Genomic DNA, 22,862 nt, shown 5'->3' with positions numbered 1-22,862 from the left:
CTCAGTTCATCTGTCTATCGTACTCTAACGCCCGTCCTTCCCTTCGTAGCACTTACACTGTAACTATCTGTGTTTTGTGTTATGAATGTCCACCTCCCCCATTAGATGAGGCTCTTTGCGGGCAGAGTCCATGGCTGTTTTTCTTATTGTCAGCTTCTAGGACAGTGCCTGGCACATAGAAGATACATGACGTGTGTTGAATGAAAGTGAAAATTTTTTTTAAAAAACAGTATTTAAATTAACATTTTTTAAATTGGAGAACTCTTTTACATAAACTGTTTCAGTTGTCAAGGAGTTTGTATTAGAATTCTATGCTGGCTTCACATTACTGTAGTATAAGGGCTAGAACTCAGGAATCTCAAAGAGATTCTGTTCTGTTCAGATAAAGTTAGAACTTCTAAGGCCCGTGGCATTCCTGCCCTCTCAGAAGCCTCCATCCCTTTGAATTCCCCCACCTCGTATGCAACTTGGTAAGAATTCTGTTTGGAATTAAAACCTAATATACTTCTTCCCACAAAGCAGGAGTCTTTGCATCCTCAAAAACAGGGCATACTGGCCCTAATCCATTTACTAACTAAGCATAAAAATCACCTAACTTATTTTAAATCTAGGCAGTCTCTGCGCAGTTCTAACACACATGAATTTCAGTTACCGCCGTTTATCTGTTACCCAGCAGCATGGTTCACATTTCAGCTGCCACCGGCTATTAACTGAGTAAATTGCATAAAGTACAAACTTCGCTACTAGCCCTTTAGTCTGCAGATCACTGTGAAATAACATGTACATCATGATCAGTGACCAGTTACTTCACTCTTTAAAGCCTATCAGTAATTGGTCAGTGCATAGCTGCTATTAATTTTACCACATAGACAACAAAGTGTGTAGTTTATTGCCTCCTTTTCTCCCAGTGGTAAACTCAGGTAACATTTTACAAGAATGGATAATCGAATTAGCCAACAATGGTGAAAGTGCAGGAAAGAAACGAAAGTGTATGGGACTTCCCTTGTGGCACAGTGGTTAAGAATCCGCCTGCCCATGCAGGGGACACGGGTTCGAGCCCTGGGCCGGGAAGATCCCACATGCCGCGGAGCAACTAAGCCCGGGCGCCACAACTACTGAGCCCGCGCTTTAGGGCCCGCGAGCCACAACTACTGAAGCCCATGCACCTAGAGCCCGTGCTCCGCAACAAGAGAAGCCACCGCACTGAGAAGCCACCGCACTGAGAAGCCCGCAAACCGCAATGAAGAGTAGACCCTGCTCACCGCAACTAGAGAAAGTTGCACGCAGCCACAAAAGGCCCAACACAGCCAATAAATAAATAAATAAATAAGTAAATTTATTTTAACAAGAGAGAAACAAAAGTATATGGAGCTGTAGAAGAAATAGCTGGCTGTGGGAATGCTGGCACTGCCGTCATTTGAGAGAATCCAGATGTGCAGCCAGAGGAACTTAACATAAACTCACAGGAGTGAGGAAAGTGGTTGTGATGAAAAGTGTATGAAGATATCCCAGAGGAGTCAACGCTGGCAGAAAAACTTCATATTAAAGGAGCTCTTGGAGATATTTCATGAAATTGAAAGTACAAAACATAAAATACTGGAAGCTGATCCAAATTTAGAGTATCATTAGGGGCTAGAGAAGATGTCCACCCTGTACTGCAAGCTCTACAAGACAAAAGCAATCCCTGTTTAAACTAGTCTTGTGGTTTTTACAAAGAAAACACTTTAATTCTCAGTGTCTTGTTAAAAGAGCCCTTAAAAAATGTAAAAGCTATTCTTAGCTCACTGGCTGTGCAGAAGCAGGCTGTAGGCCACACGTGCTGAACTCTGCTCCGTATGTCGACCCTCATGACCACACACACTGTCTTGATTCCTATAGTTTCAGAGTAAGTCTTGAAATCAGATGGTGTAACTCTTCCAACTTTGTTCTTTATTTCCTCTAAAATTGTTATGGATACTTTAGGTTCTTTGCATTTCCATATAAATTTAAGAATCAGCTTGTCAATTTCTACCCAAAGGGGGAAAAAAAAAACCCTGCCAGAATTTTGAATGAGAATGTACTGAATGTACAAATAAATTTTGAGAGAATTAGCCTCTTAATAGTACTGTGTCTTCTGATCCAAGAATATGGTACATCATTTAATTTATTTGGGTCTTCTTTTATTTTTCATGGCAATGTTTTCTAGTTCCCGGTGTACAGGTCTTCAACATATCTTGTTAAATTTACCCCCAAGTATTTCATGATAGCTTATGCTATTACAAATGTTTTCTTAATTTAATTTTCCATTTTTTTGTTGCTAGTAAACATATGGATTTTTATATATTGATTTTGAGCTCTTGTTAAACTCACTTATTAATTCTAGTAGTTTTAATAGGGTCCTTAGAGTATACAAATAGATGATAAGCACATCAATAGTGGTCACCATCACTGCATCAGGAAAACGCAATTAAACACAGGAGATACCAATTCATGTTCACTAAAATGGCTACAATCAAAAAGACAATTATAGGACTTTCCTGGTGGCACAGTGGTTAAGAATCCACCAGCCAAAGCATGGGATACAGGTTCAAGCCCTGGTCCAGGAAGATCCCACATGCCGTGGAGCAACTAAGCCCGTGCGCCACAACTACTGAGCCTGCACTCTGAAGCCTCTGAGCCACAACTACTGAAGCCCGCACGCCTACAGCCCGTGCTCCGCAATAAGAGAAGCCACCGCAATGAGAAGCCCACACTCGCCGCAACTAGAGAAAGCCTGTGCGCAGCAACGAAGACCCAACACAGCCAAAAATAAACTAAATAAATAAATAAAAATTAAAAAAAAGGACAATTATAAATATTGGCAAGGATGTGAAGAAACTGCAACCCTGATACATTGTTAGTGGGTATGTAAATGATTCAGCCACTTTGGAAAATAGTACGGCAGTTTCTTATAAAGTTAAACATAACTTTGCCATATGACCCAGCAATTCCAATTCTGTACGTCTACCCAGGAGAATTGAAAACACAGATCTATACAAAGACATAATGTTTATAGCAGAATCAGTCATAAAAACCCCAAAGTGCAAACAATCCAAATGTCCATCAACTGGTAATGAACAAACAAAATGTGATATATCCATACAATCCATACAATGTATTTTTTTATCCAGTCAGCAATAAAAAGGAACAAACTATTGAAACATGCTAAATCGTGGATGAATCTCAAAAATGATACGCTGAGTGAAAGAAGCCAGACACAAAAGACTACATATAACATGCTTTCATTTACATGAAATGTCCAGAAAAGCAAGTCAAAAGAAACAAAAAGTAGATGAATGGCTGTCAGGGGCTTGGTATGCAAATGGGAACGAGAGATCTTTTTGGAGTGATGGAACTGTTCTAAAACTGGATTGCTGTGATGGTTGTACGACTTTATACATTTACTAATAATCACTGAATTATGCTTAAAATGGATGTTTTATGATATGTAAATTATACCTCAATAAAGCTGTAAAAGAAAACTTAATGCCGAGTGAATAGTGAGTTTGTGGAATGTTATATTCATTAAGATAGAATTTACATAAATGTAAAAATACAATATACACACATACATATATATAGAGAGGTATAATATATATAGTACAATGTGAATGCACGAACTAGAGACACACCCAAATCAGATATACTGGTTGCACCTGGGGAGGGATGATAGGTCTGAGGAGGAGAACATAGAGGACTTTATTTGTAATGTTTGAGGCAAAAACAAACACATGGCAAGATGTTAACATTTGTCCACTTTGGGTGGTAGATACGTGAGTTTTTCCTAAATTATTTTTTGTACTCTCCCATATTTTTTTCAATTAAAAATCAAAACAAAACTAAATTAAGCCAAAAAACCAAAAGCAAACATAAATGATTACCTAGTTCCTTCATTAATTTTAATTCCTTTATGGCTTTAATTCGAATATCAAACACCACCTAAAATAGAGAAATAAACTAATGACTGTGTATAAGTTAAAAACAATGGGAGAAGAGGAAAATGAAGACTGTCAGGTTGAGTTATTAATTACCTTACATTTAGCAGTTTTTGCCTACTTGAAAAAAATTTTTTTCCATCCCTGAAATTATTTTCTCTCTTCTACAAAGTCAAAGGCAAAAACTTAGATCTTGGTTAAGTTTTCACCAAATTGATAATAATTGGAATGGGAAGGCCGCCTACAGAAAACTTTAGAAAACCAAAGACATAATAGTAGCGAAAGGCAAAAGCTGACAGTTAACTTTTCTGATGATAGCAAACAAAAGAAACTATAGGTTTATGTTAAGAATGATGAATTCAGGGCCAGTGCAGGGGACACGGGTTCGACCCCTCATCCGGGAAGATCCCACATCTTCATTAATAATATAATATAAAACTGTACTAATAATTAATAAGCATTAATAATATAAAAATGTACAAATCCAAGGGTACTATTTAAAATTCTGACTTAAATTATTTTAGATTGTGTTTTCTTTTCTTTTTTAAAATTTAGAGTAATTGCCTCTAGGGCATAAAATCATGGAAATTTAGGGGTAAAGCTGACGACAGAGATCACTGACTCTACTTCCCCACCGGTGCCCCCCACTATGCCCCCCACTGTGCCAAGAAGGAACAGAACCTGCAGTAATCAAGGACTGCACCAGCCTCCCATTCGGGGTCAGGGCGGTAGGTCTCCTGAGCTTTGGGGCATTGACCTTATACTGTTCCCACTAATGTGCAAACAAACCTTAAGAAACTATAATTTTATAAAGAAAACACTCTAAATTTTTAAAATAAAGTTACAGAAAAACTTAATAAATGGAGACTACATAAATATAAAAAGATGTTTCCTGAAATAATGTTTAAGGAAACCAGTATAATAGTCTTAAATGGAAAACTGAAAAAAATCCCTTTGAAGAGCAACTGGCTTTATATAGAGCACAGAGTATATGGTAGAGCAATTTAAGATAAACTTTAAAGAACCCAAACACCAAAGAACACAAAACCAAAACATATATACCTTGTTTTAAAAATATAGAAAAGACTCTTGAAAATAGCATTTCACAGTTATCAGAGTCAGAAGATTCCATGAACTAATTAAAAAGGTAACTCCCACATTCTAATTCTAGGCTTTGGAGGGAAAAAAAGGCATATATTTTCTTGAAATATGCCAAGGGCTAACAAAGGTAAATAAGCAATAATCAAATGTTACAAATAAAAAGGTGATTTCTTAAGATTTAGAAGTTTACTGAGACAACTGTTCTGAAAGATTAAGGTATTGCTTTCTAAATAAAATTGTATTAATTAAAAACTGTCAACCACACTTAAATCAATATTCTACTCACTGTGTTAAGAGTTGCTGATATTTTAACTTGCTCTTCTTCAGAGTCTAATTGGCATAAATTTTTAACTTGGAGCCAGTCAATCTCATTCACACTGGTGATACATTTCCCTTGTCTGGTCAACAAACTGTAGGTAAAAAGACATTTAAAAAATGTGTCTTTACACAGCCCTTTTATGGATCAGAGAGGATTGGAAAATTCATGCTTTTCTTTAGGCACCACTTCTAAAATTCTGCATGTGTCACTTAATGTGACTAATTAAAGGCGACCAAGTTCTACTGAGTTGGGTTTTTGAAAGTTCACTATCTTTTTAGGGTAGTGTTAAGACAGTATTCCACGGAGTCTATATTCATGATTCCAAATATTCTTTGATTTATACCAATAATTTGTTGCCACATTTTTCAAAGAGAACTGTTGTAATTGAACAATCAGTTGTTAACGTCTACCTGCACGCTGCAATCACTAGGGGAGCTTTAAAAGAGTACCTACGCCAAAAGCCCACCCATAGTAGTTTAACAGCAGTACAGCATGCACAGCCGTGCGGACTGACGCTGAATAAAAGTACCACATCTGGGCTTCCCTGGTGGCGCAGTGGTTGAGAGTCCGCCTGCCGATGCAGGGGACATGGGTTCGTGCCCCGGTCCGGGAAGATCCCACATGCCGCAGAGCGGCTGGGCCCGTGAGCCATGGCCACTGAGCCTGCGCGTCCGGAGCCTGTGCTCCGCAATGGGAGAGGCCACAGCAGTGAGAGGCCCGCGTACCGCAAAAAAAAAAAAAGTTCCACATCTAATGGATATCATTCACATCATATACACTGTATATTTGTATTTTTATTATAGAGGTTTTAAAAAATTTTATGATAGCAGATGGCAGTGGAGTGTCTTGTTCTAACAAGATTTTCCTACAGATAATAGTAAAGGTTCTTGAGGAAGGAGTGGCTTCTCACTAATTCACACAGAGGCACTGAGTGGGCGAGCGGGAGCCCTCTTTGGGAGTGCGTAGCAGAGCCCTACACCACAATTCTACTCTTCATTTCAGTTATTCCACTCTGGGACTCCACCTTGAGTTAGCAGTCTTAAATAGAGCAAAGTTTTAAGCACAAAGACGTTCCCTGAAGACTACCTTAAAATAATGAAAAAGTGGATGATAACAAGGATGCTAGCTAAACTATTTAGCACTTACTATGTGTAAACACTTGTAAGCTCTTAACTCTTTCTTAACTCCTTACAACTGTATGAAGCTGGTACTAATTATTATGCTCATTTTACAGAAGAAGAAATTAAGCAGAGAGGGATGATGTAACTTGCCCATGTTCACACTACTAGTAAGTGATAAAGCTGGAAACAAAGCCAGGCAGCTGGCCCCCAAGGCCTTGTCGCTACCCACTCCTCACACAGGAGCAGTCAGGTAACCTATAACATCAACGTAGGTTATTATGCAGCCAAGAAATGAGGTTTATGAAGAGCCTTCAAACGTGAGGCGAAAGTAGGATATAACTATTTATCTACAAAATCATCACTATTATGTTTAAAAAGGAAAAAACCGGACTTTCCTGGTGGCACAGTGGTTGAGAATCCGCCTGCCAATGCAGGGGACATGGGTTCAAGCCCTGGTCCGGGAAGATCCCACATGCCGCAGAGGAACTAATAAGCCCGTGCACCACAACTACTGAGCCTGCGCTCTAGAGCCCGCGAGCCACAACTACTGAAGCCCGCACGCCTAGAGCCCGTGCTCTGCAACAAGAGAAGCCACTGCAATGAGAAGCCCGTGCACCGCAATGAAGAGTAGCCCCCGCTCACTGCAACTAGAGAAAGCCCGCGCACAGCAACGAAGACCCAACGCAGCCAAAAAAAAAAAAAAAAAAAAAAAAAAAAAAAAAAAAAAAATATATATATATATATAAATAATTAATTAATAAGAAAAAAGCCCTTCAAAACAAAAACCCAATTATTCGAGCTCAGAAAGCTAACAGTGACAGACACTGCATGAGTGGTATGGTGATGCTGTTTTGGGTCTCCTGTCTTCACCTCTATATTTCCCAAGTCCTAATGAATGTATATTACCTTCTAAAAAGAAATATATAATAAACTTTTAAATTAAATAAACAAGGTAGGGAAATAAATGTCTGGAAAACACTTGTCGAAACCAGAGTGATAAATGTGATACAAAATAAACACACTTCACACGTGCTCTGTTTCTCTATGTCACAGCCACTAATAAACAGTAATACAGAGCCTCTGTAATCTAAGTATATTCACAGCACTGATAAAGCAGGCACCTGATTCACTGGTCATAACCTGAAGTCTGCAATATATGGAAGTTGGGGGGGTTACCGTGTATGATAATGCTGACCGCAGAAACGTACTGGCACAGACATGGATAACAAATATGAAGAGAGGAAGCACTCCTGAGCTTCAAATGTGACTTACAGGAACCAAGGCTGCAATTCCCCAAGTAATTGCCTTACCTGGGCAGCTGGGAGGCTCTCAGGCATCATAAAAAGGATTATAACAAAAAACAGAATTGCCTTCTGAGAGTCTTGTGACAAGACAGACAAATTTAGCTGTGATAATACCTTCCTCATGAAAAATTTTAGGAACTTTCTCTGTGAGAATGTGCCCTCCATCTTATAATGAGTGCTAATCAGACTTATTTGATAAGATTCTGTTTTACTGCCAACTAATCTACACTATATCTAGCCTATACCTATATTATTCAGTTATCACATTTACCAAAAAAAAAAAAATCACATTACAATATCATTTTTCTCCAGGTTGCCTAACCACGAACATTCCTATTTACAATATATAGAACACAATGTCTAGAAATAAAAAGAAACATTTAACTCTCATCATTATTAACATAAAGCTTTAGAGTTCTAAGATATAGCACTGTAACTAAAATAAGTTTAAAAAGAATTCTCTTCTTAGCATGTTACCTGGTACCATCATTAGAATCCTGAATTAAAATTGAGCTTCCATTTCTGAGACCTTGTTCTCTGAATGTCTTCTTCAAGTCTTCCTTGGGAATGGTGGTCCAGCTCTCTTCACCTACAGACTCAGCATTGTTGACTAAGATGACTCCGTCTGGGATTGCAAAGGCTGTGAATACACTACCTATTTCTGCATTAGATGGAAAGACATGTGGAGAGTCTATCAACTGCTGACACTCCTCTTCTTCATTGCTTGTTGCCGGACGAAGAACATTTAAAAGCAGAGGTTCACAGTCACTACCAGCTGGAATCTGGATTCCGCCAACCTATAACAAGATCAAGTCAGCCATTAGTATAGTTCATATTTGCCAAAATTAAGTCAACACAGTAATATAGTAAAAGACTCTTGTAGAACAATTCCCATTTTTTTTCTTTTCAAGTGAAATAAAGTTTTCACAAATGTCTTTTAAATACCACAAGAACAGCTTTAGATTTTTGAAGGTTTTTCTTAGCCATCTTTTACTTTTTAGGAGAGGAATCTGAAGTGGAGACAGACTGTGAGTCCTCAGCAGTGGTAAATGTATGAGGTGCACCGAGGACGCCCACTGAGTGGGTGAGATGCTCCTCACTGCCCTCTTGACTGTGCTCCCTTAAGTCACCTCCAGCCCTAACAGTGTAACGAACCGCTCCTTCTGAATCCTCATCAAGAGTGTGTACAACCCTCCTGCTCACTTATCTTAGTGCAGTGACCCACACTACATGCCTGAAGGATACAAACTGATTATTTACCTTTGTGTCTAGCTTCTGACACACAGCCTGGCACCATGGAGGTGTTCTACAACTATCTCTTGAACATATAACCAACACTGATTGTACTTAAAATTTACTGGGTATTTCAGCAGTTTTCTAAGATGTAAGTGCCGTCACGTATGCTGAATAAAATTTTATCACAATAACTTAAAAAATATACAAAACTCTCATGAACATTTCTTCAACACTTATTTACCTCCACCCCATTCCATACAAAGATGTCTTCCCCATCAGCAATTTCAATTTCACACAGTGTCAGGTGATCTCCTAGGAAGATGAGATTATCAGTGAAACCATTCTCATGATCATCAAAAAAAAATTTAACTAAAGCAACAGCCAAGACACAAACATTTGTTTGAAAAAAAGCATTCTCATTGAGGAAAACTAAGAAAAAGGGAGTAATTATGTTTGTTATATTGATATTATTTTATATTATTTTTATCTTTATTCCTTCCATCACACTCTTTAGCCTTTTTTCTTTCTCTCTGTTTTCATTTTATGTAAGCATTTCCCCCATAAGATTTGTGGGCATGAAAGCAGGAAAAAAAAAAAGTTAATATAAAAGGTCAACTGTACTTGACACTGTGAACACGGGGAAGGCTTACACATCAAGCGGTCCTCACTCACCCACTAATGAGCTGTCAGACCTTGTGGACTTCGAGCCTCTATGCTCCAGTTTTCTCATTTGCGAAATGGGGATCAGAGAATTTTGTGAAAATCGAATTAGATAATGTGCACAGAACACTTATCTCAGTCTCTGGCACCGTGAAGTCCACGATAAATGTCACGGCTGCTACTGCTGTTACTGTTCTGTTGTCATTTAAAGGAAGTACTTTTAAGCTCCTGAAGTACTTTTGTTTGTTCTGCTACAAAGTCTGAAGCTGAGATTGGATTAAAAAAACAAGCCATATTTAACAAGATTTAAATGGTTTCAAACCATTTGCTCAGAAGTTTGTGGTAATATAAAAAAAGTTCCAAAGCCTTTAAGAAAAAATTTGTTTAGGTAGAGAAGTAGCTTTAATTTCAGAAAATATAAAACATTTCCATGTCAGCAAAATTTCACACATTACATATATTGGATACATTATAAACTAAATAAATTAGTTGTTTTATTAAATATGAAAAACTAAATATATTATTTGTTAGAACCAATGTGATGAGAACCTTCATAGCTAAGAAAAGTAGTATGTAGGGGAAAGACTGGCCAAGAGCAGAAAGTCACAGATGAGCCCCACAAAATGTACATAGACACAATAAGTTGCTGTGTTTTAATATTTCTCTTACCATCAAGTGTCTGGTAAACATGAAGTCCTGCTGGTACACACTTTGCAACACTAAGAACCATATCTCCTTCCCAAAATTCTAACAGCTGCAGAATATGAATGAAAGAAAAGAGAACAATGAAAAATCACATATAGATCACTCTTCCAGGTTAAGTAAGAAGAGCACTGTGCCAATTTACTTATGTAGCTGATACAGGGAACCAGAAAATGAATACGACAATCCCCATCCAGCACCCAAAATGAGGAAAGTAGACATCTTTCAGTGTTAAATCAGTCAAATCCAAAGACGGTTAATCTCACATCCATTAGTGACTGAAGAACCTTGACATACACAAAGAGCACAATGACCATCTAAACAACAACCATTTCTACTTAATTTATGGGAAGATCACTTTTATCAGAAGGCAAAATGATCAGTGTGCCAGTCCAGGAATCCTGGTCCAAAAGAGCAAAAATTACGTGTTTAATCAGTACTATTCAGGGAAAAGCAGCAGACACAAATACTCTTGTTTCTAGAAAGGAATGTCTCCCACTGTAAGTTTAAAAAGTAGCATTACCAGTTTATTCAACAGATTACCAGGGATTTGTTTTTTAAGTTTCTAGCTCCAAGACTCTGGGGACTGTGGTAACCTCACCAAAACCGTGTCACCAATAAAGGTCAGTCCTACTTCGTCCCTCTCCACAATATCACAAGATAGTTCTCTTAAGAAGGAATTTCATACTTACACATGATTACTTAACTGTCAGTCTCTCAGCCTCTTGACAGTGGCTTAATTCTAAGATAACAGAGATGTGCACTTAAACGATCAAAAACCAGACTGGCGTGAAATCTAAACCTTATAAAGGTGACCAAGGTCTTTTCCACTTGAAACGTTACCCTAGGCAGGGTCAAATCCCCAAGTCCACCTATATCATCACTGCCGGGATTGGCTCAAAAATAAACTTGCAGTGGAAAAGTTCAGAAGTAGTAGATAATTTTAGAAATCTTGATCCTGATCCAACATTTAAACATTCAAATCAACTAAAGTTAAAGAAGAAATTGGTCTGCTTTTCTTTGTACAAGAGGAAAATCAAAAGAAAGCTAATAATTTTGGTAAATGATATAGTTTTTCAGAAAATTCACTTAATTCTGGGGGAGGTGGGGGAAGCTTACATTTTTCTATTTCCCTTTTCCTCTATCAGGAAGTAGTGTGGAGTGAAGTATAATTAAGAGGAAAGAAAGAGTAGGGAGACCAGGGCTGGAGTCCTAGTTCTACTGCTAACTAGATGTCTGACCCTGAGCAAGCCATTAGCTCTCTTTAAATCACAATTTCCTCATCTTTAAAATGGGGTTATCTTGCCCTCATGAGGTTAAAGAATCAAACGATAGAATTTATATGAAAACACTGTAAGTAAAATAAAGAGCACTGTTGTCGTCGTTAAAACACGACTGGATAAATAATTTAGAGACAAGATTACAACGCTGTTTGCTTTTACTATAGACCAGCAGACACTGTCCTTCACTTAGGAATCTTATTAATAAATGTGATTCTATACTGAAAGGTAGAAAAGTTAGTTGCTTTTATTTGTTTAGTAGCTCTTGATTTTAGGCAATATAATTATCTATCTTTTCACTCCTTTTAAAAAACAATTCTCTTTCATTTATTTTCCCCAAAAGAGACAACCTTACACTCTTTCTCTCCCCCAGATTAAATATACCAGGCTTGATTCTCCCCTGAAAACCTGCTGGCAGGACTCTGTGAGTCTTGCTTGTGCAGAAAAGCCTCTCTAAGAGACTTACAAGTGAGGGGAGAACACTTGGACCATCCCTCTATGGAAGTGGGAGACGTAGGATTTTCCTAAGCAGCTGTGAAAAATAAATAGTTGTATCCTAAACGGAAGTTTGAAAAGGAGAATCCAGCTTAAGACAGACCTTAGTGTCTATTAAGAGTAAGTGAGGCTAAATTACCTGAAATATTGATTGTCGAAGATCTCCTAAAGTTTTTCTTTTATCAAAGGTCAAATCCCACATGCTTTCTGTCTGAGAGACTACTGGGTGCAGAGCCCCATTGAAGAAATGATAATGAGGGCCGAGGTGGAGATGCAATTCAAAATTATTGTTTGTAGAATCACATTCTGCCCTTTAAAGAGGCATAAAAAATACGTAAATGCCATGTTTTTACAACAGATACTGTTTCATCTCAAACCAAAAATATTTGATTTACAATATAAAGACGTTCTCCACTCCACCTAATTATAATTAACATCCTTTTCTTCCATGCTCCAAAATAACTCAGTTTAGTTTCTCAATTAATAGCTCTGCAGCCGTGAATTCCAAGGAAGATGGTTTTAATGCACACTGTGCAATGTTACTCTGAACAAACACTGACACTTGAACTCGTCCAATACTGAGATTATAATTATGAACAAAATGCTGGAAACACGTTCTTATAACTGTGGTAAGTGCTAGGTTTACAGCTTCTATCTTCTCCTTGCTTCAACTAGACCCCACAGACTCTCCCATAAACTATTTGAAGTCAGTCTCATGATCCCTGGTGCCTGCTCTCTCCAAGTCAGATGGCCTCAGCAGCAGCCAGGCGCTTGCTACACTTTTCTGAACCCATTCAGCTGCTGTGAAGCACAGCACCCAAAATACTTCAGGCAGCCCCACCAATGGAGAGGTGGATGAAGCTACAGCCACCATTCAGGTACCTCAGGCACAGTTCTGTGAATGTGGTCAAGGACAGCACTAGCTTTTCGGTGACCACATTAAAAAGCTCAGTGCCCGCTGACTAAAACCGCATAGGTTGTTTTTGGTTTTAATACCAACTGCTAAGCCACACCACGCATGCAAGTTGGTTATCTTTCGCGCTTAAGATATTGTACTCTGTTAAATTTTTATATTTTTAGTGTCTTGATTTTTGTTGAGATCTCCTCTGATCTTAATTTGCCATTCAATCTACCTATTTTTTTTTCTCAGCTTCAAATCGATGATAAAAAATGTTGAACACGTCCCTGCTATGTAATCAGCCCCTCGGGTCCACAAGGAGACCATGGGAACATCCATTTCCCTAATCCAGTACCCCACCAACCCAGAGAGCAAATAAAGAACCAGTTCTTCATGGTCCAAGGTTAGACCTCAAAAGAGAATGTTCAGATCATCAAGTTCTCACAAACCATCCCTTTAATAATCCATTGTAGGGTTTTGCCCAAGATTGACATTAAGCCAAACAGTCTGTAGACTCCACATTTCCTCCCCTTTGCCCACCTCTGGTCTGATGTCACTACCGGCCAGTTCTTCACAAACCACTTACACATGAGGGTGAATTTTCACAATGGGCTCTGTCTGTGCCGAGGGAATAACCTGACAGGCCAGGACACAATTCATTCAGCACAACTACGTGCTCACAGATTTCTCGAGTTTTCTTAGGCTTCAATCTCTACTTAGCGATGGGCATTTGTCATTATTTCATTCACTCCCACCGAGTAATTTCAAAGTAAAAGATACTCTCAGTATAAAAATTCAGCAGCTAATAAAAAGACACTGGCATTAAACAGTTGACTTTTTTCCTCTTTAAGTTTCATTACTGAATACTTAAGACCTAAATTAGATCCTTGTTCCCCAGAAAAACTATTCAAACTCTAAAAGTAATTTAAAATTACCTTTTTATTTGTAATTCAATGTTGGCTGCATCCATTTCATTCAGCAAATGACATGGAACCTTGTATCTTGGGTTAGCTCGAGCTGTGAACAAAATTTTCCATTAACTTGTGCTGACTACATAAAAACTGGCTGCTGAAGAGGTAGCATAGAAAACTAGAAAGGACCTCGCTGGGAGCTAGGAAAGCTTCTACTGCCTGTGTGAACATGAATTTTCTCTGGATCTCAGTTTTCCCATCTTCAAATTGAAAACGTTAAAACATATGAAAGGTAAACAGTTCTTTAAGCCAAGCTAGAGAATTCCACTTCTTCAACTCTTTTTAAATATACTTTTTAAAAAGAACACCTGCTGTTTTCTTCTTGATAACAAATGTAATAATTGGTCACTGTGAAAGTTCTGGAAATGATTTTTTTTAATGTAAAATAAATAAATATTACCTATAATCCCACTCCTAGGGAATACTGCTAAAATGTGATCTATATACTTCTGGTCTTTTTTCTATTCTACACAATGTGTCTATACATACACATACACACACACACCACACCACGCTTATTTAAAGCAACTAGGAGTATAGTCAACAAACACGTAAATTGCTTTTTCATTTCATATGCTATGAATATTTTTCCAAATCTTTAAATGATTGCATAGTAGCCCATTCTATAAATAGCATAATTAATCTAACCAATCCTTTTCTGGTAGACATTTAGGTGATTCTCTGTTAGTCATTACTATAAAATAACGGGGGTAGCAAACATCTTTGAACATAAATAAGTATATACAGTCCTGATTATTTCAAGACAAATCTGTGGAAGTATATTATTGGTTTAAGGTTTTTAAGTACATACAACCAAATTGGTTGTATTACTTTATATACATACCAAATATAGAGGTAGTGCCAACTGTTGAGAACCAGGTTAACAGAAATATTTGATTTGGTAGGAAAAAGGTTGTCATTCACTGCTGTTATGATTCATGTTTTTTGGTTATGGGCCAGATGGAATACTTTTTTTTTTTTTTGCAGTTTATTGGTTGTCCTTATTTCTTCTTTTGTACATGAGTTATTTATATCCTTTTCCCAATTTACTACTGAGCACAATGGGATAAATGTAAGAGCACTCTACAGATAGGGGAAGTAAATTTGTCATATATTTTGCTGTTTTCCACTAGCTTGTCATTTGCCTTTTGGTATTATGTAATAAGGTTTATATCACTTTTCCTCAATTCTTTTTTCATTGCTTTTATGCTTAGAAAGGTCTTCTCTACCTTAAGATCAGAAAAATATTTATATTTTATGCATTTGAAGGCTCCTTTTTTACGTAAACATTAAAGGAACTATAATTTCATGCAAGTGATAAATATAATCCCTTGATTGTACTAACTGCTAATTCAAGTGATTAGCAACTCACCAACTTCTCAGTTGTAGTTATTAATGCATCTTCCCCCTATTTATCTGAAAAGCTGCCTTTTCATGGATTAAAATCTTAAAGATACTTAGATCAACTTCTGGGCTTACTGCTCAGTGGTCTGCCCACCTCTCTGCACTAGCACTATCCTGTCTGAATTGCTACAGCGCCATAAATATGCTTATACTGATGCAGTAAATTTCCCTCGAGTAGTTCCTTCTTCAATTTTCATTACGTTATCTTCCTAGGTAAATTTTAGAATCGTTTTGCCAAGTTCCATCCATGGATCCCCCAAAAAAGTCCATCAAGATTTTGGTTAGATCTTTATTCAAATCTTAAGCTAACTGGAAAATTGTCACTTAGTACATATTCCAATCGTGTACACACTGAAGTTCAATTCAGTGAAAAGGACAATACGTCATCTGAAGAAACTGATATATATTTCTGTAACTGTGAATTCAGCTCCCCAATATTTTTATCAGAACGATTACCATATTTTTTCCCCTCAGAAAAAAACAAAGCCCCTTCTGGTCAACAGAGCAGTTATGTAACTGTTTCAGATCCAGAGAGTTCCTTTGATTCATCTGCAAATCAGTAACTGCTTTATTCTTATTCTTTACAGAAATGATCACTATGCTCACTCTCTAAGAACAGTAACCTCATCTCTAATCACAGATATGTCTCAATCTAAAGAGCTTTCCCAGTTAGGATTTTTTACTTTTGCATAAATTTTGGGAAGTGATCACATAAAGTCTTACAGACTGATTCACGTTAGTAGCTTCAATTCAAAAATTTATCACTGTGGGTCTCAGTGTTTAACCCCCACCATGGTATGTACTCTCTTAGAAGATTCAACAGAGAGCTTCAGAGATATTTCAATTGCTTAAAGACTTATTACCTCGAGGAAAAGGAAAAAAGAAATGAAAATAAAAGAGAACACATGAAAATAAGACCAAGGCCACTTGCAACTCAAAGACAACACATGGCCAAACTGCAGAGAGAAGCCTCAGCAGAGGACAGTCACGTCTGCCCACACAACAAGAAAACATGATGTGATCCAAGAAAATGCAATTTTGAAAATCTAACTATAGCCTCATACTATTACAGGGGAAAAAAACCAGAAATATGTAATCTTTATAAAAGGACAGAATGTTGAATTTTTTCTGGTATATTTCTTATGACTAGCTTGAAAATATTTTAAAATGTTTCAAGAGTAAACCTTCTAAAACGGTAAACTTTCAAACAACATTCAGTATTTATCTTCTAAAGTGATCAACTTAAACAAATAGGGACATTTATCTTTCCATACCTTCAGGGGGTCTCTGCAACTGGGATTTCCGATAAAACAACATGTAGGCACTTTCTTTACCCTGAAATTGCTGTTCAATATCCTTTTCCTTGATTGGTTGGACTTTGGAATCGTTTATATCAAACCAGTGGGGACAGGAGGGTCTATCATTTAATTCTGGGGGTTCTGAAGTAAGTGTCTTCAAAAGTTGTTGATCATTTCTTCGTATATCAGACTCAGCCTGGAGAGAAGAGTCCTTCAATAGACTAACTGTACTTTCATCTGAACTGAGCAGAAATATCTGAGAATGAAGCTGTAAAAACTATACAGAAAAAAAAAACAAACATTAGGTTAATGAAAAAAAATTTCATTGACATGATTACAAAATCTTTACCTTCTTTTCTGTGATTAGATATTTTAACATCAACTTTTTGGCCTGGTCAGCTAAGAGGAAAAAAAATTTCATTCCGGCCATAATAAAACATTTAATAAAAACCAGAGTGCTTTCTGTTAAATAGTCTAACAGTTATACCAAGGGAGAAAGCTGCCATGACACAATCTTACAAATATTTTAATTATACCTCGCGACGCTGTTTTTAAAAAGTCTTTACTGAAACAGATTAGATAGAACAAACACTTTTGAAATGTTTAAAGCAATCCAAACAGAGCACAAAACAAAGGCAATTATACAGTGAAGTACCATAGAAGATAATTTCAAAACTAGTGACTCAGACAAACTGTTGGGATATAGTCATAATTATAAGCTTACATTAACTAAATTAAGTGTTGTCTGTCCCGGAGGCTGACAAGCTAGCTCAGGAAATCAAAACATTGAAAGGCTTAAGTCATAATCTCAAAGACTATTATTTCTCAGGTTCCTCTACCTAAAGGATTAGGAAGAAAAAAAACGTCTCCCCCCATTGCCTATCCCACCTCCCCATCCCCTACTTTACTCTTCTTTCATTCCCTAATCTCTATGTGGCTTTGTATCTCCCCCTTTTCTCTCAGTACAAACTACTTTATGTAGAAAATCACTTGGGAGGTATATGTAACATTTGCTTAGATCACAATCAGCATGGAAAAGTGATTTTCTCATTTTTTCTTGGAAAGGAAGAATTTATGATAATGTATACTCTCTAATCAAACAGAAGGGTATAGGGCATATGACCCAAAGGCATTATTGTTAACACTGTGTATAACAGATGGTAATATAGTTTTGTAGCTAATTTAAGTACAATAAAATAATAATTTGAAACCTCTGAGTAATGAATACTTTCTGTATAGCGAATCTTTTCTTTGTTTGATAGTTGAGGATAAACTCTTAAACCTCAAACTTCAGTGCAGTCTGGTTCCAGTAATGGCAGAGAACTTTTAATTGGACTAACCCCACTGATTAAAAGTTATAAACTTTAGACAAAATAATGAAAACAATTGTTTGGAGAGTAACCAAAAGCTGACCTAAAGTGGAGGGAACGGGGCTTCCCTGGTGGTGCAGTGGTTGGGAGTCCGCCTGCTGATGCAGGGGACCCGGGTTTGTGCCCCGGTCTGGGAGGATCCCATGTGCCGCAGAGCAGCTGGGCCTGTGAGCCATGGCCGCTGGGCCTGCGCGTCTGGAGCCTGTGCTCCGCAACGGGAGAGGCCGTGATGGTGAGAGGCCCGCGTACCGCAAAAAAAAAAAAAAAAAAAAAAAAAAAAAATAAAGTGGAGGGAACATAATCCTTCAAAAGGGAAACAAGCTAGGTGAGTCTTGCATTAACCCACCACTTGCCAGTTTGTAGCAGAGCATGGCGGAAGAGAGTTCAAGCAAAGGGCAAGAGTCTTACTGGACTAAGAAAACAGAATTTGAGACAGCCACAGAGCCTAGAAAGTGAAAGAGAAAATCCCATAAAGGAGCCCCAAATCTCTATCAAATCCTCCTCAAATCCTTGGCTGAGTCTTAAATGGTACATGGACAGCCTGAGACCCAAGGAACTGAGCAGAAAGCAACAGCTGGGAGATTTAAGATCTGAGTAGAGATTTTAGTACCCTGCTGCTGGGTAGAAAGAGCATAGAGTTAAATAAACATGTTGTGAATGGATGAATAAATTAAGATAGATTAGAAAAAAAAAAAGAAAGAGCATGGAGTTTAAGTCCTGCCAAATTAGAGGCATATGACGAACACCTCAGGCTTTCCACTGAAATTCTAGAAGGGCCATGACTCAGGTCAGGGATTGGCAAACTTTTCTATAAAGGGCCAGACGGTAAACATTTTAGGCTTTGTGGGCTAAGAGGCAAACTTGAGCACCTTTCTAAAGATAACTGTTTGAAAATATAAAGACAGTTCTTACCTGGGGGCTGTACAAAAAAAGGCAGCAAGCCATAGCTTCCCCATGTTTGCTAACCTCTGCCTTAAGAGGGAGGACCATCCAGGCCCCAAGACTAACAGCTACTCCCTAGGACTAACAGCTAAATGCAACAGATCCACCCTACCAAAGCCCCAAATGAAGCTCCCACAGGATCAACGTGATTCAAAGTTACTTAATGGCCTGTTAGAATATAATGAAAAACCCTTTAGAAACAATAACACAGGACTTGCCTGGTAGTGCAGTGGTTAAGAATCAGCCTGCCAATGCAGGGGACATGGGTTCGAGCCCTGGTCCGGGAAGATCCCACATGCCGTGCAGCAACTGAGCCCGTGAGCCACAACTACTAAGCCTGTGCTCTAGAGCCCATAAGCCACAGCTCCTGAGCCCACGCACCTAGAGCCCATGCTCCACAACAAGAGAAGCCTCTGCAATAAGAAGCCTGTGCACCGCAACAAAGAGTAGTCCCCACTCGCTGCAACTAGAGAAAGCCCACACACAGCAACGAAGACCCAATGCAGCCAAAAATAATAAATAAATAAACCTTCTAAAAAACAGTAACATAATCCACAGCCTCTAAAACACATCATCCACAACGTCCAGTAGGCAATGAGTATGACATGCAAAGAAAAAGGACAATGTGATTCATAACCAAGAGGCGACACCGTCAATTCACAAGAGAAAAAAAAAGGTAATAAATACAGACCCAGAAATAATCCAGATGTTATAAGAGTAAACAGCTATTGAAATATGTAAATTTACAGGAAAGGATGTACAGAGTAGGTTCAAATGGGGAATTTCAGCAGAGAAATGGGCACTTTAAATAAGAGCTAAGAAAAAATTCTACAGCTGAATAACACAATATCTGAAATGAAAAAATTCATTAATTCACTGGCTGGGCTTAACAGAAGACTGGATACAGTAGGAGAAAGAATCAATGAACATGAAGACGGATCAATGGAAATTATCCAAATTGAAGGTGAGGGGAAAAAAAAACCCTCTTGCTAGAATATCTAAGACCAGTGAGGAAATACTGAATGGTCCAATATATATGTAACTGCAACTTCTGAAGAAGAGAGAGATAATGGGGCATAAAAACAAATTGAAAATATAATGGCCAAAACTGAAGAAAGATTTCAAGCCACAGATAAAAAACATCTTAGCAAATACAGAGCAAATAAACACAAAGAACACCATACTGAGACACACTGTTATTAAATGGCTAAAAACCAAAGATAAAGAGATTATCTTAAAAGTAGACAGAAAAAAAAGACACATTACATTTAAGTAACACTGACTTCTCAGCCAAAATAAAGGAAGCCAAAACATAATAAAATGACATCTTTAAAGTGCTGAAAAAACCAATAAGAGCTATTAACCTAGAATTCTGTATCCAGGACTTCCCTGGTGGTGCAGGAGCCTGCCAATGCAGGGGACATGGGTTCGATCCCTGGTCCGGGAAGATCCCACATGCCATGGAGCAACTAAGCCCATGCACCACAACTACTGAGCCTGTGCTCTAGAGCCCACGAGCCACAACTACTGAGCCCATGTGCCATAACTACTGAAGCCTGCGCGCCTAGAGCCCATGCTCCGCAACAAGAGAAGCCATTGCAATGAGAAGCCTGCACAGCACCACGAAGAGTAGCCCCCACTCGACCCAACTAGAGAGCCCGTGTGCAGCAACAAAGACCAATGCAACCAAAAATAAATAATTTAAAAAAAAAAAGAATTCTACATCCAGCAAAAATACCATTTAAACAAATGAATGCAAGATAAAAACTTCAGACAAACAAAAGCTGAGAATATTTTTGCCAGCAGTTCTGGATGCCCAAGAACCGCTAAAGGAAGTTCTCTAGGTTGAAGGGAAATGATATTAGATGCAAACCTGGACATGCAAGAAGGATCAATGAACACGAGAATGGATAAAATAAAACATGATTTTTTCATTAATTTCTTTAAAAGTTGCTTAAATGTTTAAAGTAAACACATACATACATACATACATACCCAAACGGTGAATTTACATATAATGGTAAAATATAAGACAACAGCAGAAAAGGATGGAAGTCGGGAAATGGAATTATACTATTGTACCTTGTACATCTTACCTTGTACATGAAGTGTTACACTATTGGTCTGTAATTTATAATATTAACTTATGTATACTGTAATCCCTAGAGTAAAAAAGTTAAAGTAGTACAGCTAAAAAGTCAACAGAGGAGACAAAAATCAAACATTAAAAATTACTTGATTAATCCAAAGATAAGAAAGAAAGAAAGAAAGGCAAGAAAGACAGGAGAAGCAAATAAAACACAAATGGCTACATGATAAATTCAAACTCAACCACACAATTTAATATATTAAAAATAAATGGGGGCTTCCCTGGTGGTGCAGTGGCTAAGAATCTGCCTGCCAATGCAGGGAACACGGGTTCAATCCCTGGTCTGGGAAGATCCCACATGCCGCGGAGCAACTAAGCCCATGCGCCACAACTACTGAGCCTGTGCTCTAAAGCCCGCGAGCCACAACTACTGAGCCCACGTGCCATAACTACTGAAGCCCGCACGCCTAGAACCTGTGCTCCCCAACAAGAGAAGCCACTGCAATGAGAACTCCACGCATTGCAACAAAGAGCAGCCTCCGCTCACTGCAACTAGAGAAAGCCCACATGCAGCAAAGACCCAATGCAGCCCAAAATAAATAAATTAAATTAATTAATTTTTTAAAAAATTAATAAAAATAAATGGACTGAACATTCTAATTTAAAGGAAGAGACTGTCAAACTCTATCATTTGATAGAAAACAGATGAACAATAGAGAAAAACAACAAATGCAAAGCTGTTTCTTTGAGAAGTTTAATAACCTTGGACTTCCCTGGTGGTGCAGTGGTTAAGAATACGCTTGCCAATGCAGGGGACACGGGTTCGAGCCCCGGTCTGGGAAGGTCCCACATGCTGTGGAACAACTAAGCCCGTGCGCCACAACTACTGAGCCTGCGCTCTAGAGCCCACGAACCACAACTACTGAGCCCGCGTGCAACAACTACTGAGGCCTGTGCGCCTAGAGCCCGTGCTCCACAAAAGAAGCCACTGCAATAAGAAGTCCGTGCACTGCGACAAAGAGTAGCCCCTACTCGCCACAACTAGAAAGACTGCATGCAGCAACAAAGACCCAACACAGCCAAAAGTTAAATTAATTAATTATTTTTTAAAAAGAAAAGTATAATAACCTTGATAAATCCCTAGCAAGACTGATGCAAAAGAAAGCTAAAAAACACAAATTACCAATATCAGAAATGAAATAGGGTCCTACAGGTCCTACAGAAATTAAAAGGACAATATGGTAATATTTCAAACAACTTTATACTAAGAAATTTGACACTTTGAGAACAAATTCCTTAAAAATCACAATTTTCCAAAATAAGCAAGAACCAACCTCATACTGTTTACAAGAGACACACTTGCATTAGAAAGCTTGTACGTTACATTAATACCAGATAAGGTAGATGTGGAGGTAAGGACTACTAGCAGAGATAAAGGAAGGGCAAATGTCAAGAGGCCATTAACAATCCAAAACGTGTATGCAACTAATAATATATCTTCAAGATACATGAAGCAAAACTGTCAACAGTAAAAGGATGAAAGGGCAAAGGTACAATTACAGTTGGAGATTTAAAACTACTCTCTCAGTAACTGATACAACAAAAAGACAGAAAAATTAGTTAATAGGGATGAAATAAAGAATGTTATTAACCAAATTGACCTAGCTGACATTTATGAAACACTATACCCAACAATAGCAGAAAATTAATAACTTTACT

General features: G+C 38.0%; 1 protein-coding gene across 5 annotated transcripts in view; it reads right to left on the bottom strand.

Annotated features, from left to right (window-relative positions):
• USP40 (ubiquitin specific peptidase 40) overlaps positions 1-22,862 on the bottom strand; it is a 91,150-nt gene that overhangs the window by 39,234 nt on the left and 29,054 nt on the right. For all 5 annotated transcript variants that reach the window (XM_082630660.1, XM_082630662.1, XM_082630661.1 and 2 more), the window contains 8 exons: positions 16,719-17,019; positions 14,005-14,086; positions 12,311-12,482; positions 10,364-10,448; positions 9,276-9,346; positions 8,276-8,595; positions 5,341-5,464; positions 3,900-3,957 (listed from right to left, as the gene is read on the bottom strand). In XM_082630660.1, the coding sequence (XP_082486786.1) occupies positions 3,900-3,957; positions 5,341-5,464; positions 8,276-8,595; positions 9,276-9,346; positions 10,364-10,448; positions 12,311-12,482; positions 14,005-14,086; positions 16,719-17,019 (1,213 nt within the window). The remainder of the gene's footprint in view (positions 1-3,899; positions 3,958-5,340; positions 5,465-8,275; positions 8,596-9,275; positions 9,347-10,363; positions 10,449-12,310; positions 12,483-14,004; positions 14,087-16,718; positions 17,020-22,862) is intronic.

This window comes from Mesoplodon mirus, assembly GCF_964341445.2.
Source record: "Mesoplodon mirus genome assembly, chromosome: 8".
Classification (NCBI taxonomy): domain Eukaryota; kingdom Metazoa; phylum Chordata; class Mammalia; order Artiodactyla; family Ziphiidae; genus Mesoplodon; species Mesoplodon mirus.
The sequence above is the reverse complement of the archived record's forward strand: the minus strand, read 5'-3'. Positions and strand labels throughout refer to the sequence as shown.